The sequence below is a fragment of the Ranitomeya variabilis genome, chromosome 1 (assembly GCF_051348905.1).
Source record: "Ranitomeya variabilis isolate aRanVar5 chromosome 1, aRanVar5.hap1, whole genome shotgun sequence".
Lineage (NCBI taxonomy): Eukaryota > Metazoa > Chordata > Amphibia > Anura > Dendrobatidae > Ranitomeya > Ranitomeya variabilis.
Window position 1 is genome coordinate 630,505,382 of NC_135232.1, and position 18,902 is coordinate 630,524,283.

General features: G+C 41.5%; 1 protein-coding gene across 9 annotated transcripts in view; it reads right to left on the reverse strand.

Moving 5' to 3' along the window:
* Nucleotides 1–699: 699 nt before the first annotated feature.
* NOVA1 (NOVA alternative splicing regulator 1) overlaps nt 700–18,902 on the reverse strand; it is an 81,981-nt gene continuing 63,778 nt past the window's right edge. For 5 of the 9 annotated variants that reach the window (XM_077260877.1, XM_077260873.1, XM_077260880.1 and 2 more), the window contains 3 exons: nt 12,803–12,969; nt 11,846–11,917; nt 700–4,795 (listed from right to left, as the gene is read on the reverse strand). In XM_077260877.1, coding sequence (XP_077116992.1) covers nt 3,788–4,795; nt 11,846–11,917; nt 12,803–12,969 — 1,247 coding nt within the window. In that variant the 3' untranslated portion in view covers nt 700–3,787. The remainder of the gene's footprint in view (nt 4,796–11,845; nt 11,918–12,802; nt 12,970–18,902) is intronic. The other 4 variants (XM_077260898.1, XM_077260883.1, XM_077260901.1 and 1 more) reach the window with 1 other exon arrangement.

The following is an 18,902-nucleotide window of genomic DNA, read 5'->3' on the forward strand; positions in this document are numbered from 1 at the left end:
GTCTCTTGCCACACAAAGCCTGAACCAAATGGTACAGGGTAATTAACACTGTGAATGAAATGTATGACTCCCAGAGTCTGTTGGGATAGAGAGATATGACAAAGGGTCGGAAACATTTCCCCCAAGTTTCAAAAATAAATAGGTCTCTTAGAAGCCACCTCTCTGCTTCTCACAGCCCTTGTTTTTTTTTATTTTAATAAAGTCTGAAGCAGCTTTTCTTACTATTGTGATAAACTTACTCTGCTGCCTTTTTTTTTGCAAAATGAATATGCTGCAATGTACATGGGCGCGGAGGATGCCGGAGGCTTTTCTCTACAGAGGCAGTAATTTAAGAACATACGGACAAGGAGCAGCTCTTGTCAACTGTACATGATATCTTCTGCCATCTGACCACACGGTTAACCAGAAGCAGGAGCTTTGTCATTGCTGGATACCACCTACAACATGTCAGAAGAGGCCGACGTCTGTAATCAAGGTGGTATCCGGTGACTTTAGCAAAATGTCTGTAATGCAGCATGTTCATTTTAAAGGAAATCTGAGCATGAAAAGCTGATGACCTGGAGCTCTTGTTGGTGCACCTGCTAACACCAGGACAGTGGGGAAAATAAATCTGATAGGTATTATTCACTGTTAATGTATTATAAATGAATTGAAACTAGTGACATGCAAGGAAAATAATGAGACGGGAGACAGTGATGGTACATGATGAACAAAGCACATTTATAATGATATGAGTAAATATATTCGCATCATCGGCTAACCACTAGTTACACTGTATTGTCATAAAAACTTACAGAGCTACAGAGACTATTAACGATAAATAACCATTACCAATTAAAACACAGTTGTACGACAGCTTTGCTCTTTCCATTTTAAAAACAAGCAATATCATTCCTTTTTTTAATATATATCAGTTTTCTCTTTTTGAAAATGTTTTTTCTTTTTTTTTTCTATAATCAAAGAGAACGTGAAAATGGAAGTAAAGAAAGAAGAAAAAAGAAATAGACTTGATCATCAGATTGGAATGGCTGGATCGCCCCCAGCTTGAGAAGCCCATGACGCTGCTTGTGAGGATATACAGCCGTGCGTCACCGGCCCCTCGGAAGTTGCGGGGCTCATAACAGTGAACAGAAACTGCAACAGGAGTAAGGCAGGAAGGTTTGGGGATAAAGCAACTGATGGGAAGAAGGTTTTAAAATCAATAATCCACATTTTCAGTGTCCGCTACAGATGGAACACTATTGGTTAAACTAACATGGTGATGAAGGTCTTTTTTTTTTTTTTTCTCTTTTACGTTTAATGAAAAGTAAACCAAAATAAAAACAAAAAAAAAGATCACAGTTCAGAAAGAGAGATGCTGGACGAGAAGCCAGACGAGAGGACATCACAATCATTGTTCAGTTATCAGTTGCACAGGAGGAGCAGCGGAAAATGTCACTGAGTTGGTTATGATGGACGTTATCAATGGATTGAAGTTGAGATGGAAGGAAAACTGTTGTTTGGGAATTTCTCAGCCTGATGATCCAGAGGTAGCCAGCATTTTAGTTTTTTTTTTTTTATATATATTTTTTTTAGTATTATTATTTACTATTTTTAATTACTTTGTTGTCCATTGAATTTTTTTAGATAGTTTTTTTTTTATTATTTTTTTTTATTTACGACTGCATGCATAGCATGAGAAGATGCTGGGTTTATGAACGACCACAATTCAGTGGTTTGGTGGCCCAAATGCAGAGGTTAAACAGAATGATCTGGCTAGTTGGCACTCAGAAACATGGAGGGGGTGACAAGTTGGAGAAAACAAAAAACAAAAAAACAAAAAAAATTAAAAAAAGGCTTATTCTAAAAATAAAAATTTATAAAATGGCCCTTGGAGGAACCTGTGCTGCGACAGGTAGACACACGCCGGAAATGAACACTACCTCAGCTAAACAAGCATGCAGGGAAGTACTGACTGAAGCCGACATAAAGATGCCCCACGGAAAAAGAACATGCAGGTAAACGACCATCGGAGCCTGCGGCGGCTGGTGTAGCCTAGCCCCGGAGGGATCAAAAACAGCTAAAAATCACAGATACTGTTCACAGTAAAATCTACATTGACAACACTAAGAGATCGCTAGTGTTAAAATTATACACAATCAGAAGCGTTTTAAAAGGCAACGCTCTCGCTAAGTCGTTGCAGATAATGAAACCTCATCAGCTAACAGTTGGCACTTTAAGTTGTTGCGTGTGTGCGCGGTTTGGCTTCGAAAATCCCCCAATACGCACACAACACAGCACTACATCTAAAAAGGGAGGATGTTAATGGATCAACTGGTGCATGGCTGGCCAGGTACTATGGGGTTTAATTAAAACCCCAGTCCTACAAACCCCAAATGAAAGCCATTAACACTAATTGTAAAATGATAAACTAACGGTCCTACTTATAAGCTTAGTTCTTACTAAAAAAAAATAAAAATCAAAGCTGGAGTTTGTATGATAGAGAGGAATGCCTTTTTATTTTTTAAATTTAGCTGCCACAGCCCCGAACAATGGCAAGTAATAGGTTTACTGGCACCGCCATTGTCAATTGTTGCTGAACGTGTGACATCATTGTCTCTCCAGAGTACGATAAGGTCAACTAGTGAAGGATAAAAAAAGAACATGGGTGATTAATGCAATTAAAACAAGATGGGGTGAGAGACTGGGGATTTAAAGGGTTTCAGCATGAAGGGGCAAGAGGGAAAACCCAATGGAGGAAGAAAACAGACACAGCTCTTATGAAAACCAAACGTCACCCATCAGAAGAGATAAATCTGACGGGATCAGCGATGATAGAAATGTAGCCTGGCCAGCCGGAATATTCATCGTCATACAGGTTGTTATGAAGACACTGATCTGTAAACTTACCAAAAAGGTTATTTTTTCCACAGTTTTAACCATTTTAATATATATTTTTACAGTGCTTTTTTTTGCAACTATATTGCTTTTAGATAATATATATTTATATATATATCTCTTTTATGTTTTAATTTAAAACTATTTTTTTTTCTTTTTTTTTATTCCAAAACATGTGTTTCCTCATACGCTGCCACCCCAGGGCAGGAAGCATGAGTGATGTTGGACAGTGCTTTTGATTTTCTTTACTCCCTTTTGTTTTATAGGTAACTCACCCACCCGACCCCCTGCTGTTTCCCAGCAAAACAGTAGTTCAGTTACAGCGTCACCTAGGACTAATACTGATAACTGTGCGGGTTTCTGAAGGGACCAGCAACACGTGGCTCTGCAGTGCGTTGCTGGAGCGCGTCAGCCCTCACAGAGTTTTAAAACCTATGCGTCACTTCATGTTTACATTCAGTTCATTTTCAACTACAACAATGCTGGTAAAATGGCAGGCTTCAAAAACTTTTTTTTTTTTTACTTTTTTTTTGACGCGTAAACAATAAAACCTCAACGAGAGAGAGAGAGATATAACCTGTCAAAAATCCTTCAAATAATAATAAATTAAAAAAAAGTAATAAAAAAAAATAAAAAAACACTAAAAAAATTCCCTCTCTAAAACATCCGCAGAACATGTATTATTTACAGATGCGCTTTGTCAACACTGTTGCGTTCATTTGCATAATTATATATTAATAACCCGACGCGCACTTCCCCTGCCAATAACAAAAACAAAAATGAAAAGTAAAAAAAAAAATAAAATATAAATCGCTCCTGCAAAATACAGTACATCCATGAAAAGAAGAAGGGAGGAGGAAGGGACAATTAAGTTAACATCCTGGGAAAGGGAAGTAGGACGGAGGAGCAATTAACCCACTTTCTGTGGGTTGGCTGCCCTTACACCTTGCTCGTAAGTGACTCGTTGCGTGATTAGATACTGGGCAGCTTGCGTGGCGGCTGGTGTGCCTGTTATGGTTACCTTTCGGTTTCTGGTACCGGGGACAAACTCCCCCTTTTTGGAGATCTGTATCCTGGCGCCAGTCAACTCCTGATATTCCACCAATGTCTTGCCACCTTTGCCAAGAATGGCACCTACTAGATTTTCTGGCACAGCAATTTCTACTACGTCCTTGGAGCCGTCCGTTGACTTCTCAGTGCCCAAAATGGCGCTAGCAGCTAGTGGGGATGCTGCCCCAAAATATCCATTAGTAGCTGCCGTGGCTGCAGCTAAGCTGCCTAGTGCAAACGTTCCAGCCGCTCCCCCTGCAGTGCCACCACCTGCAGTTGCTTCGCTGGCATATGTAGCCAGCAAGTTGGCTGCTGCAGCTGCGGCTGGGTTGGCGCTTGCAGCGGCAGCTGCTAGTGCTCCTGTGGCGGCTGCTTGACTCAGTCCCAACCCTAAAGTATTGAGGTTATAGCCGTAACTGGCCAAGGTGTTAAGAGCTGATGTAATAGCAACAAGATCATTGCCAGTGAATCCAGACAGCACAGCAGGGAAGGCTGCAACCCCAGCGAGGTTGGCATGTCCTAATAGCCCTGCTGCTGCTGCAGCAGTAGGTAGAACTTCAGCAGTGTTGGCATATGGAGATCCTGTGGGATTGGAGTTAGCTACAGGTCCGGTGACATTGGCATAACTGATGTTTAAACAGCTGCCACTCTGTGGGTCCTCCTGGATCTTCTGCACTATAAGCTCTACAGCTTTGCGGTTTTGTTCTGGCTCTCCACTTACAGTCACCACTCTTTCCTGCAGATTAATGCCATCTGGTTTTTGGGAAAGCTGTACCCATGCACCAGATTGTTCCATTACTGCCTTCACAGTGGCTCCTCCTTTACCGATGATCAGACCTGCAGTGCTGTTGGGAACGATGATCTTCACCTGAGGTCAGAAAAACATGAGAAAGAAACCAAAGGAGAAAGAAAGATAGGTGGACATTATATCAATAGCAAGCAAGGTGGACAGGTCAGTGTGGTGTTGTGCTTGATGACAGACAATGCAGTATATTCCCTTTAAATAGCAGAATGCACCTATGAAATGCTCCTTAGGGAAATTAAATTTGAAAATTGTCTCTTCAGAGAGGAAGTGAACTTGAACTTTAGTGCCATCTATTGGATTTTGTAATCCTAAAAGTATTTATCAACCGTTTAACAAGCCCCGCAAGTTAGACGTCTGTCAGAGGCCGCTCATCTTGTGAAAGCAGTCCTCTTGCTTTGCACCGATGAGAGACAAACACCCTGAAACATGTCTACAAACAGTGTCCAGTTTAGCTTTTATCCTACGGCTTGTTAAAGGGTTGACATTGACTTTAGGATTGCTAATTCCAATAGGCACTAGAGTTCAAGTCCTCTTCCTCTCTGAAGAGATAATGTTACTATTTCACCCGAGTTATACTGAAATAATCTGAGGTCATCCAAATCGTGCCACTCTTTTTAACATGACTTCCATTCATTCAAGGTATAAACCCCTGTTTCCCTGCAAGATGATTTCCATAATTTGAAGTATAACACTTAATGAACTGAAACAAAACCTCTGTTTCTCAGTTGTGAATTTCTATGGATAAAATAATCTCTTTATTCTACAGGATGGCACTGGTGTGATTGCCTGCACAGTTTAAAGACCTCACGATACACAGGGGGAAAAAAGTATTTGATACTGATTTTTCAAGTTTTCCCACCTACAAAGACTAGAGAGATCTGTAATTTTTATCATAGGAGCACATCAACTGTGACACAGAATCTAAAAATAAAATCCAGAAAATCACATTGTATGATTTTTACATATGGTAATTACATTGCATTTTATTGTATGAAATAAGTATTTGATCACATACCAAGCAAAAATTCAGGCTTTCACAGATCTGTTAGTTTTTGTTTAAGAAACCCTCCTATTCTGCACTCATTACCTGTTTTTATTGCACCGCAATCAATCACACTCCAACCTCTCCACCATGGCCAAAGACCAAAGAGGTGTCTAAGGACACCAGGGACAAAATTGAAGACCTGCACAAGGCTGGGATGAGCAACAGCACAATAGGCAAGCAGATTAGTGAGAAGAGAACAAGTTTTGGTAGAATTTTTAGAAAATGGAAGAAACACAAGATGACAATCTTCCTCGGTGTGGGGTAAGGAGGTTTATGAGAAAGGTCAGGAATCAGCCCAGAACTACACTTTAGGACCTGGTCAATGACCTGAAGAGAGTTCGGACCACAGTCGCAAACAATACTGTTAGTAACAGACTACGCCGTCATGGATTAAAATCCTGCAGGGAACGTAAGGTCCACCTGCTCACGCCAGCACATGTTCAGGACCATTTAGTTCGCCAATGACCATCTGGATGATCCAGAGGATGAATGGGAGAAGGTCATGTGGTCAGATGAGACCAAAATAGAACTTTTTGGTATCAACTCCATTTGCTGTGTTTGGAGGAAGAAGGATGAGTACAACCCCAAGAGCACCATCCCAACCATGAAGCATGGTGAGGGAAACATCATATTTTGGGAGTGCTTTTTGCAAAGGGGACAAGACAACTGAAGAGTACTGAAGGTGAGGATGGATAGGTTCACGTATTGCGAGTTTTTGCCCAACAACATCCTTCCCTCAGTAAGAGCATTGAAGATGGGTCGTGGCTGGGTCTTCCAGTGTAACAATGACTCGAAACACACAGCCAGGGCAACTAAGGAGTGGCTCCAAAAGAAGCATTTCAAGCTCCTGGAGTGGCCTCGCCAGTCTCCAGACCTGAACCAAATAGAAAATCTTTGGATGGAACTGAAACTCAATGTTGCTCACTGACAGTCCCAAATCCTGAAAGATCTGGAGAAGATCTGTATGGAGGAGTGGGAACAACATCCCTGCTGCAGTGTGTGCAAACTTGGTCAAGAACAACAGGAAATGTCTGACCTCTATAATTGCAAACCAAGGTTTCTGTAACAAATACTATGTTCTGTTTTTCTATTTTATAAGCTACTTATTTTATGAGCTAAAATGCAAATTAATTATGTAAAAATCATACAATGTGATTTTCTGGATTTTTTCCTCACAGTTGAAGCGTACCCATGATAAATTATTACAGACCTCTCCATTCTTCGTAGGTGGGAAAACTTGCAAAATCGGCAGTGTATCAAATACTTATTTTCCCCACTGTATATAGGACATCATGTTTTTCATTTTGTAAAGTATACGAATAGGAGGAAAAAAACTAATTTGTTTGAAAAGGGTTACAGGTTGAGCACTACCCTGGTGGGGGGACAAAGGAAGTGAGAGGAGCTTCTGACAGGCGCTTGCAGGCAAAAGAAGACCCATAAATTACAAAAACGCTTGCAGGACCAAAGAGCGCAGAGTGTAATTGACTGTAATGTAACATTGTAATGAAATGATTGATCTAATTAGCTCTGCCTGGTTATCAGCAGTGACCTCGGCATGGGGTGGGAGGCTCACAACTGTCCTTGCCACATGCTATGCTTGTAACCCAAATTGAGATCTTCTGGTGAGGGATACTTGATATTAAACATCATACAGTACACCAGTAATCTTGAAAGTGCCGGGCAACTGGTTTATGTAGTCTTTGCATCTCGGACAAAAAGCAAAATTACCTGGTAAATAAAATGACATTGGGACATATTGATTTAATCTTGTTGTGTCATATTCTTTAACCCCTTAATGACCAGGGGCATTTCCATTTTTGCGTTTCTGTTTTTTTGCTCCCCTTCTTTCCAGAGCCATAACTTTTTTATCTTTCTGTCAATATAGCCATATGAGGGCTTGATTTTTACAGGACAAGTTTTACTTTTGAACAACATCATTGATTTTATCATATCAAATACTAAACTGACCTGCCATTATATTTTCCAGTTCATTACGAGTTCGTAGATGGCAAACACGTATAAGTTCTTTTTTATTTTAAGTTGTGAAAATAAAAATCCAATGGCGCCATTTTCTGAGACCCGTAGTGTCTCAACTTTTTGTGATCTGGGGCTAGATGAGGGCTTATTTTTTGCACGCTGAGCTAATGTTTTTATTTATATCATTATGAGGTACATACAATCTTTTGATCCCCCGTTCATTTTATTGCAATGTTGCAGCGACAAAAAAAGTAATTCTGGGGTTTTGATTTTTTTCTTGTTACGCCTTTTTCGATCGTATTCATTCTTTTTATATCTTGATAGAATGGGCGATTCTGAACGCGGCGATACCAAATATGTGTTTTTCTTTTTTATTGTTTAGTTTTGAATGGGACAAAATATTTTCTTAAACTTTTTTTTTTTACTTTTTACTTGCTTCAATAATCTCCTTAGGGGACTTGAAGCTGCGATCTTCTGATAATTTGTGTTACACATAGCAGTGCTTCAGCCCTGCTATGTGTAACAAAAATGCTCATCTTTTAGGAGCGCCGACCCGCGTTCATGTGACATGGGCGCCGATGGGCGGAGCTAAGATGCACTTACGGCGTGGCCATGTTAAATGTCGCTGTCAGAGTTTGACAGCAACATTTAACATGTTAACAGCTGGATTGCGATTCCAGTCGCGGCTGTTAGGGGCACATGTCAGTTGATAAGATCAGTTGTCATGTGCCGGAAAAGGTGCGGGCTCAACGGCGGAGCCTGCACCAAAGAGGGGGATGTGATCTATGACAGACATATCACTTCATAGGTCATTAAAGGGAACCTATCACCCCGTTTTTTTCGGTATGAGATAAAAATACTGTTAAATAGGGCCTGAGCTGTGCATTACAATAGTGTAGTTTGTGGACCCCGATTCCCCACCTATGCTGCCGAAATACGTTACCAAAGTAGTCATTTTCGCCTGTCAATCAGGCTGGTCAGGTCGGATGGGCGTGGCTTCTTCCCCCAGATATTGCGTAGTTTTCCGTTGGTGGCGTAGTGGTGTGCGCATGTCCAACGTCCCCAATCCTGCACGGGGGGGTGAAAATAGCAGCGATGTCCGTTATTCCATTGGTGGTCGGTGGGCGCGGCCATCTTCCTTTGGCCGCGCGTGCGCAGAAGCGGCGCTCTGCTGGCCGCGGCTTCAGGAAAATGGCCGCCGCGATCTCCATCTGCGCACGCGCGGCATCCCGCGGCCATTTTCCTGAAGCCGCGGCCAGCAGAGCGCCGCTTCTGCGCACGCGCGGCCAAAGGAAGATGGCCGCGCCCACCGACCACCAATGGAATAACGGACATCGCTGCTGTTTTCACCCCCCCGTGCAGGATTGGGGACGTTGGACATGCGCACACCACTACGCCACCAACGGAAAACTACGCAATATCTGGGGGAAGAAGCCACGCCCATCCGACCTGACCAGCCTGATTGACAGGCGAAAATGACTACTTTGGTAACGTATTTCGGCAGCATAGGTGGGGAATCGGGGTCCACAAACTACACTATTGTAATGCACAGCTCAGGCCATATTTAACAGTATTTTTATCTCATACCGAAAAAAACGGGGTGATAGGTTCCCTTTAAGGTGTTAAAAGGAACCTGTTGCCATGTAAAAGTCCAGTCTGCAGGCCCCATGTTATAGAGCAGGAGGAGCTGAGCAGATAGATACATAGTTTTATGAGAAAATATTCAGTATAACCTGTGTTTCAAAGGGAATCTGTCACCCCCAAAATCGTATATGAGCTGTGGCCACCGGCATCAGGGGCTTATCTACAGCATTCTGTAATCCTGTAGATAAACCCCCGGTGTAACCTGAAAGATGAGAAATAAAGGTTATATTATACTCACCCAGGGACGGTCCCACTGCAGTCCGGGTCCGATGGGCTTCGCGGTCCGGTCCAGCGCCTCCTATCTTCATCAGATGACGTCCTCTTCTTGTCTTCTTGTCGCGGCTCCGGCGCAGGCGCACTTTGTCTGCCGTGTGGAGGGGAGAGCAAAGTACTGCAGTGCGCAGGCAATGGGAAAGGTCAGAGAGGCCCGGGGCCTGGGCACTGCAGTACTTTGCTCTGCCCTCAACAGGCCAGACAAAGTACACCTGCGTCGGAGCCGCGGCAAGAAGACAAGAAGAGGACGTCATCATAAAAAGATGGGAGGCCCCGACCGGACCGCGATGCCCATCGGACCGGACCGCGATGCCCATCGGACCGGACCGCAGCGGGACCGCCCCTGGGTGAGTATAATATAACCTTTATTTCTCATCTTTCAGAATGCTGTAGATAAGCCCCTGATGCCGGTGGCCACAGCTCATATACGATTTTGGGGGTGACAGACTCATTTAATTCTCTGCTCTTTCTGGGATTTTGGGTCCTGTGGATGGTAATATCAGTGACTTACAGTTTTCTTTATATAAGTGTGTATACAAAGATAGCTGTGAATCACTGATAGGACCACCCGCTGAACCCAAAATCCTACAAAAAGCAAAGGATTAAATTATTAACTTACAGGTTATACTGAATCTTTTTTCACAAATCTATATATCAATCTGCTCAGCTCCTCCTGCTCGATAACATGGGGCTTGCAGATTGGACTGCATTTTCATGGTGACAGGTTCCCTTTAACTACCAGTTAAGAAAATACTAAAATCCTTACGTTAAATGACTGAATGAGTGTCACTGCCATTACACGTACAGTATGGATCTGACCTACCAGTATGGTTTTAGAACAACTGCACACAACTGGGGGGAACATTTATAGCCTATCAATTCCTAAGAAAGCCTCTTACACATCTGAAGCTCCTTATAAAATCCATGGTTATTTTTCGACAAGAACTTTTCAGACAATGGAGGCCAGCAGTATGTGCAGGTGACAAGTCTTACACATTCAGCTGGAGACTTAAATCGGCCATACTCATTAGATGATTGTTGGCCAAAGCTTAGTTCGGCCAATGACCATCTTGACTGGCTTTCCCATACATAGGAGCTCTCGTTTGGCCGAGCGCTCCTGTGTACTCTATGAGAGAGCTGTTGCCAAACATATCTGGCTACTCCATCTTTCTGGGAGAACAAAGCGATTGACATTCTAAAATTGGATATGCTCTCGAAGATCTGTTATCTGGGCTCCGCTACCCATTAGAACGGCGGCTGAACCCGCCGATATCGGCAGGATCGGATGAGATTAGTCTAATGTTTATGAGGGGCTTTAGATATCTAGTAGGTTTAGTTACTGTTAGTTTTGTTTCATGATCTGGTCATTCAGCATCAAAAGATCTGACTCATCTCATTTAGGTCTCCAATACATGTGGGAAAGACAGCACTGAATCGGGAACTCTTTATTTTACCAGTCTTTTTTCTTACCATAGAAAACACTTAAAATAAATATACAAGTTGCAATAAATCTAATAGAAACAAATTAAAAATAATGAAATCAATGCAAATAATGGAAGTAATGGATCATTAGAAAAATGTCAACTGCTTTATTGTAAATGGCAGTAAATACTGTATAAGGTGCATCCTATACATATTTGGTTAACTACTGTAGTACTATACAAGGGGCTGAAATATCCTACATCCTTTTCTGAAATGATCCCATGATCTCTAGCTTCAGCATTCATTATGCTACATCTCAGTGGGTGGTCCTCCCCATGGCACCAACTTTGCCCTATTCAGCTTACTATGGAAAAATGTATTTTAGATAACTAGCATAGCATATCTATAAATACTCACTGGACCCTGCAGAATCTACGATAAGGAAAGAAGTACGGTAGCAAGCTTTTTGTTAACTGTTGCATATATTACTTCTGAATAATGTATAACTTGCTATTCATTGCCATTTATTTTGGTCCCAAATATATATGTGCCCATTAAAATATAAAATATCCGTCTTTTCCTGTCTAGATGCCCAACCAGAGATTACCTAACATAATGCTTGATATCAATGATCTGATCCCTACATTGGCACTCTGCAAAATTATACTGTCCATGACGATGAGCCCTGACATGTTGATGGAGCTGCACTTCCCTTACGTGAATAACATGAAATATGGAGAATGGTACTGTACCTGGCTGGCTCTGGAGATGGTCATGGGGTCAGATGGAGAGGACTTGGTGGCTGGTGGTAATGATGACAATGTCTGCAGAACAAAGCAGGGTCAGAAGCAGAATTCAATCAGCTTGAGTAATAAATTTACCCCTTCGCTGCCAGCGTTGGCCTTTTCGGAAAATAACGTGGGACAGACTCGTCTGGCACCGAAGGAGTTAAACCAAAAGAGTAGGGGAGGAAAAAGAAAACGGAATAAGCATTCCCAGGAACAGCAAGGGTGAGAGGAGGATGGATGAGATTGGATTAGTGATAGAAATCAAATCAGTTTCAGCAGGAAAGGTAGAAAAAAAAAATCCCACCATGGTAAGACACAAAATCCTTTCTAGTATAACAGCAAGCATATATACAATAAAGTCTTCTGAAGGGTTCACTTAGAAACTAAACCAAAAGAAATGGCCACACTAATGCTGCAGGGGCAGTCCAGGACTTTACATAATGGCTTAGCCTTAGGACCAGCCATCAATGAGATTCGGAAGATCTCCATCGTACACCTCAAGTGTGCCTGTGTCTAGTGCTAAAGCTTAGTCCAGTAAGGTCAATGGGGCGAAGCTGCAGTACAAGTGGCAATCACATGGGAATGTTGGGGGCTGAGCCTGGACAGACACTTTCTGCTAGTCGGGAGGATAGTTCACCAATTAAAAGTGTCAGACGACTCATTTAACTATAAGGACGACTGAGTAGAAGGTATGAGCCAGCAGCCGGTCAGGGTGTGGTAGGGGAACACCTCCGTCTACTATGAAAACTGGAAGCATAGCTAGTGATAGGTTACATTTTATTTCTTTATGACTGGGGTAAACTACTTGGCTAGCAATCTGATTCATTTCAGCCTTTCTTGGGGACTTAAATTTGGCTCAGGGCTATGCTGTGAGATCATTGTCAATAGCACTGGGCACATTTCTAGATTTTAGACACATACTTGTTTGATACGGTCAGGATTAACCGTAGTCTGTGGTTGGAGGATGCTGACCGGTTCCGTCTTTGCCACGTTCTGTGGCATTTCTCGAATTTTCTCTGCAATGAAGCCATGGACAGCATTGAGAGCTTCTACTGTGCCCTGGATCAGACAGACCCGCTCTGTGGTACCTGTAAAAGAAGGTGATTTTTGTTAAAAATCTTATTTTACACTTAGATCAAGACAAAGGTTATCAATGTTCTTATATAAAACCCTTAGTAAAGGTGATTTCATTCATAGAATGAGTGGATTAATTAGGACTAGAACAAATTTTATTTGAAAACCATATATATCACGTTAACGCTGATGCTTTTTTTTCTCCTTAGACATAAAGAACCATGAGGCAAGCAAAGTAAATCGGATACCATAGACTGTATATAACCAAGCAAGCACAGTGGTCAGAAACCATAGACTCTAAACCACAGTGGTTGAATACCATATACTGTACGTAGCCAAGCAAGTGCAGTGGTGGGAAACCATGGACTGTACATAAAGCAAGGACAGTGGTGGGAAACCATGGGCTGTACATAAAGCAAGGACAGTGGTGGGAAACCATGGGCTGTACATAACAAAGCAAGCACAGTGGTGGGAAACCATGGACTGTACCTAAAGCAAACCATGGACTTTGAAGCAAGTACAGTGGTGGGATACCATTGTCTGTACACAACAAAGCAAGCACAGTGATTGGATACAATAGACTGTACATAGCCAAGAAAGCACAGTGGTCAAAAATTAAAGACTATACATAGCCAACCAAGCACAGAGGTTGGATACCACAGACTTTACATAGCCAAGCAAGCACAGAGATGGGGTACCATAGACTGTATATAGAAAAGCAAGCACTGAGGTGGGATACCATAGACCAGAGGTCCCCAACGTTTCTGACCTTGAGAGCCACATTCAGCTCTGAGAGAGCATCGTGAGCCACATCTAGCTCTGAGAGAGGGTCACGACCCACATCCAGCTTTGAGATAGGGTTGCGAGCCACATTCAGTTCCCGCCCCCTCACAATAGTGGCAACCAAAGCCCCCATTACAGGTATAATGGTAAGCAAGGTTTTTCCACAAAAATCAATCATCCCAAAGCAGTATACAAAGGATCCAGAGGTTCCTACAATACAGTATTCTCCTATAAAGCACTCCCAAGACACTGTCACATCCAGCTTCAAACATCTCCTCTGACAGGTGGTGTCATCTTGTCTCCAGCGTACCATACTTAAATAATCTCAAAACCCCTAAGACCAGTATACGTGCATCCAGATCTGCTCTTCTGTGCAGGGCTGCTCACAAACTTCACCATTTTCAGATGTGCTCTTCATACCAGTTTACTAAATCTGGAGCTAATGCACCAAGCTGACAGACAGCTGCGAGCCACAATTCATGAGACCGTGAGCCACATGTGGCTCCTGAACTACAGGTTGGGGACCCCTGCCATAGACTGTACATAGGAAAGCAATCACAGAGGTGAGATACCACAGACTGTACATAGCCAAGCAAGCACAGAGGTCAGAAACAATAGACTTTACAAAGCCAAGTGAGCACAGTGGCCAGAAACTATAGACTGTACATAGTCAAGCCTATACAGTGGTGGGATACCATAGACTGCACATATCCCATCAAGCAAAGGGGTGATATGCCATAGTACTCATATAACCAAGCAAGCACAGTGCTTGGATATCATAGACTTTACATAACCAAGCAAGCACAGTGCTTGGATATCATAGACTTTATATAACCAAGCAAGCACAGTGCTTGGATATCATAGACTTTGCATAACCAAGCAAGCACAGTGCTTGGATATCATAGACTTTGCATAACCAAGCAAGCACAGTGCTTGGATATCATAGACTTTACATAACCAAGCAAGCACAGTGCTTGGATATCATAGACTTTACATAACCAAGCAAGCACAGTGCTTGGATATCATAGACTTTGCATAACCAAGCAAGCACAGTGCTTGGATATCATAGACTTTGCATAACCAAGCAAGCACAGTGCTTGGATATCATAGACTTTGCATAACCAAGCAAGCACAGTGCTTGGATATCATAGACTTTGCATAACCAAGCAAGCACAGTGCTTGGATATCATAGACTTTACATTACCAAGCAAGCACAGTGGTTGGATGTCAATAAATAAGCAAGCACAATGGTTGAATACCATAAACTAAACATAAACAAGGAAGCAAACTGGTTGAATCATATGGACTCTATATAAACATGACAAAATAAAGAAAACCGTTATTAAAATATTGGTGGATTGATCAAAACTAGTTCAAAAGAAAGTGAAGCAATAACCCCAAGTGGACAATTGCTTGCAGTATCTGTGTTTCGCTTGTGTGCAGTGCGCGCCATGGAGCAGCTTCAGGTCAGGTATACCACTGAACAAAGCTGCTCTGTACAGGAAAATAAAATCACTCCAATTAATACAAGGCAGATATATTCTGTATATAGGTACACACTACGAGTTTTAGAAAGACAGACACCATCAATATAGTTTGCCGGCAAACAGTCAGTGAGTAGAAGAAGAATTATCTCCCTTTATTTTAGTGCCTTTTGCCGCCATAAAGTGGCATAGCAATTCTCAGCGGTGATCCGCACGCCCGCCACACTGCCAGAGCTGTGGTTACCATTGGTAATAAAAGTAAAAGCTGTAAATCAACAAACTCAGGGAAAATGTTGTCAAGTTTAAAAGCTTTCAGCCTTCATTAGTGTCTGAAAGGAACAGCAGGGTCCTTCATCATCATCACTGAGCTGACAGGACAGAGCGGTGTTAAAATGCTGCTGAGAAGTGCTCACACAAAGCCAAAAGAAAAAAAAAAGTCTTGATAAGTACTTCTTGGACCACGGTATAAATCAGTGAGACACAATGTATTTGCCAGTAGAGGATAGGCGCCTCCTTTTGCGGTAATGCCAAATTCACTAATTAAATTTCACAATGTAAGACTTACACATTTAACAAAAAAGGGTATAAAAAGGCACAGAAATATGGGCCACAATGAGCATGTGTGTAATCCTTTATCCTTTATAATCTCCTCTATGGTGAAATGTATGTTGTGATTGATATACGCTATACATCCTTCTATGTTCTGTTATTTGTTATAGGGGGCAGAGAAGGTGAAAAAAATTAGTCTTTATCAATATTATCTATAAATATATAGCCTACATAATTGGCAGCAAACCATTGAGATCAGTATTAGGAAGCCTCTAAGATATTATACTGTATGCTGCAAGTACAGTATGTATTACCTTTCAGTTCCCAAAGCGGGTTTCACCTTTGCTTCTTCCAGGGGTATATTTCATCAATTGAAAGTGTCAGACGACTCATTTAACCATAAAGGCAACTGAGTAGAAAGGAATCAGACAGCAGCCGGTGAGCACGTTGCAGGGGAAACACCACCGTCTACAATAAAAACTGTTACTACAGAACTGGAAAGTCCTGCTGGATCATGTTGCTGCCCCTGGAAAAAGCAATGGCGAAACACGCATCGGGCACTAGAAGGTAATACATACTTGCGCCATATAATTGTTTTTTACAAATGTATACAGATGTAACTAAGATAAGTATCACTCAGAGCCCACAATTATAACATCTTAGTGGCTTTCTAATACTGATGCCTATTAACTAGCACTTTGCACAGCTTACATATTTGGGACAGGCATCTTTCTTTGCCTCCAGCTCTATATTGATTGTAATATATCTACTATACATTTTTAAATAATGGTACTCGAATTAATTTTCTTAATCATTGTGAAATTATTGTTTTTGGATGTAAGGTGCTTCGCTATACTTCCTTTTTCTCTGTAATGTTATCACCCACTTTTTATCTTGGAAGTATATTTTATGTCTTTATTCAATAAAATTGCTATTTTATAATGTATTGTCACAATTGTACATTTTTTGCTCTATAAAAATATATAAAAATGAGGCACACAAACAGATATGCCTGCAAAATTTATATATAGACCGCCTAAATAAACATGTACTGGGAATTAATGAACAAAGAACAAACAAACCAAAGTATATTGCGCAAAGAAATTTTAAAAAATGTATTATCCATTCCAGCTATTACACAGGTACAATGTGATCTTTAAGGGCAATAAGGCAATAATGGGTCTACTGAAACATTTCAAAAGAACCACATTCCCCATGGATGCTGTTACCACGTTTTAGTCCCCCCATCTTTACAAACACCACATTAGGGAAAAGAAGAGCGGGAATCAGGTAAAGCTCTAGGGCAGAAAATATGGGCAGCCCTACAGGATATTGGTAGTGTGTGCTAGCACCAGGAGAGTCCCTTTTTTTATTATGTTTTCAATTAAATGATCATTAAATTAATTACATTTATGTGGAGCGCATTTTGTTATTTCTTCATGTGTCTCTTTACCTGTAAATGATTGGCTTGCCATAAAATTGGACCCAGCGTAGAAGTATGTGTGTATGTATAGGCATCACTGCTAGAGAAGTTGCTGCGAGCTCCGCTGGAAACAGGGCGAAACGATTGTGACAATCAGTGTTCTTTCCCTACCTCTCTGCTTCCCTTTAAAACATGCTAAGCATAACAGCAGGAGGCATGATCTTAACTCTGACGGCTGGAGACGTGATTACTTATTTACAGACACAACAGCGTTATCAAAGCCCTCATCACTGTGATTGGACTGTGATGCTTTGCGGATTGTTATCGGTAATAATAAAAAAAAACCTGCCTGGCATCACAAAAGAAGTAGAATCAGCAGCACTGTCATACAAGATCGATTACTAAGTTGATTTTTAAGATGGATACAATGTAGTTCACTTTCCCCAAACCTTCAATTCTACTGTGGCAGCCTTGAGGAATATTACTTCTTTTAATGCATGGGCACTTGCCAGCATCTTATTTACTGCCCAGAGAGCGCGGACTTTAATTTCAGTGATTCCAGAGAAAGTAGGAGTACGCCGCTCCGCCTCTGCTGCAGCTCAGTGGTGACTGGCTCCAGATGTCGGGGAGCTCAGAGGTCTTTAGAATTGAAATACAAAAATAATGAAATCTTAATGTGTTGCCCCAACCGCTTAAAGATTACGAGTCTTAATTGTAACAATTAGCAGGCGAATGGAATGTGCTAATTGTTCCGAGTGGCTAATTGCTGGTGTGTGCCTGTCACTGGATGAAAACTGTATTTATCTTGCACCCCAACCCCCAGACACCATCCTCTGTGTGCGGAGGGATTTTCAGGGTAAATGATAAAGAAGAAATCTTTCCCGTGAGATCTTGTATCTAACCCCAAGTTTAAACCACTTTTTAACACTTTCTCGCCAGTCAGGTGGAATGGAGCACATTTGTAAAGTTGAGCTGCAAAATTTTGTAGTGTCGCCCTTGCCACTTTTCGTAGTAATATACCAACATTATTTGTAACGTGTCACATAAACAGTGACCTCAGGCCCCCTGTGACAAACGTTAATGATAAAAAAAAGGACTCAGCAGCATTATTAAGGAACGAAAAGTCTCAGTGCATACTGTATATTCATTATGGTGAAGGGTAAAGAACAAGCCTATTTTAGATCCCTTATCTGTATGTACTTCACTCTGGCCGATGAGAACAGGGGATAAAATGGTTGTATTGTTGAAACACAACCCCATTTCTATGACGTTGATGTAAAAAGGATGCTCTTTATGACATAGCTACATTCAGTTTCCCTTATTATGCACACACATTCTTCAAAAAAGGGGACATAGAAATTAAAGCAATGTTTTTAATATCTTTAAGGATACATTTTTGTCTGAAGTAGACTCATATAACAAAAAACGCTAAAAAAGGCATACTCTTAGCAAAGTGCGTTTTCAGAAGTCACTAACAAAAGCATGAACACTTTTCAAACGCTACCCATCTAATTAGGATTCAAAAATTAAAGAGGACATGTAATTTCATAAAAATAATTGTTAAACGTATTTTAAAAATCCCTTTGCTCCTCTGAGTCTGAAGTTCTTTTCCGTTTTGCGCTGCGTCGCTCCATTGCAGAGATATTCACATTTGTTGCTTTTGGAGCGCAGTATGTGATATCTCTACTTGTACTACAGTTGGGCGTTT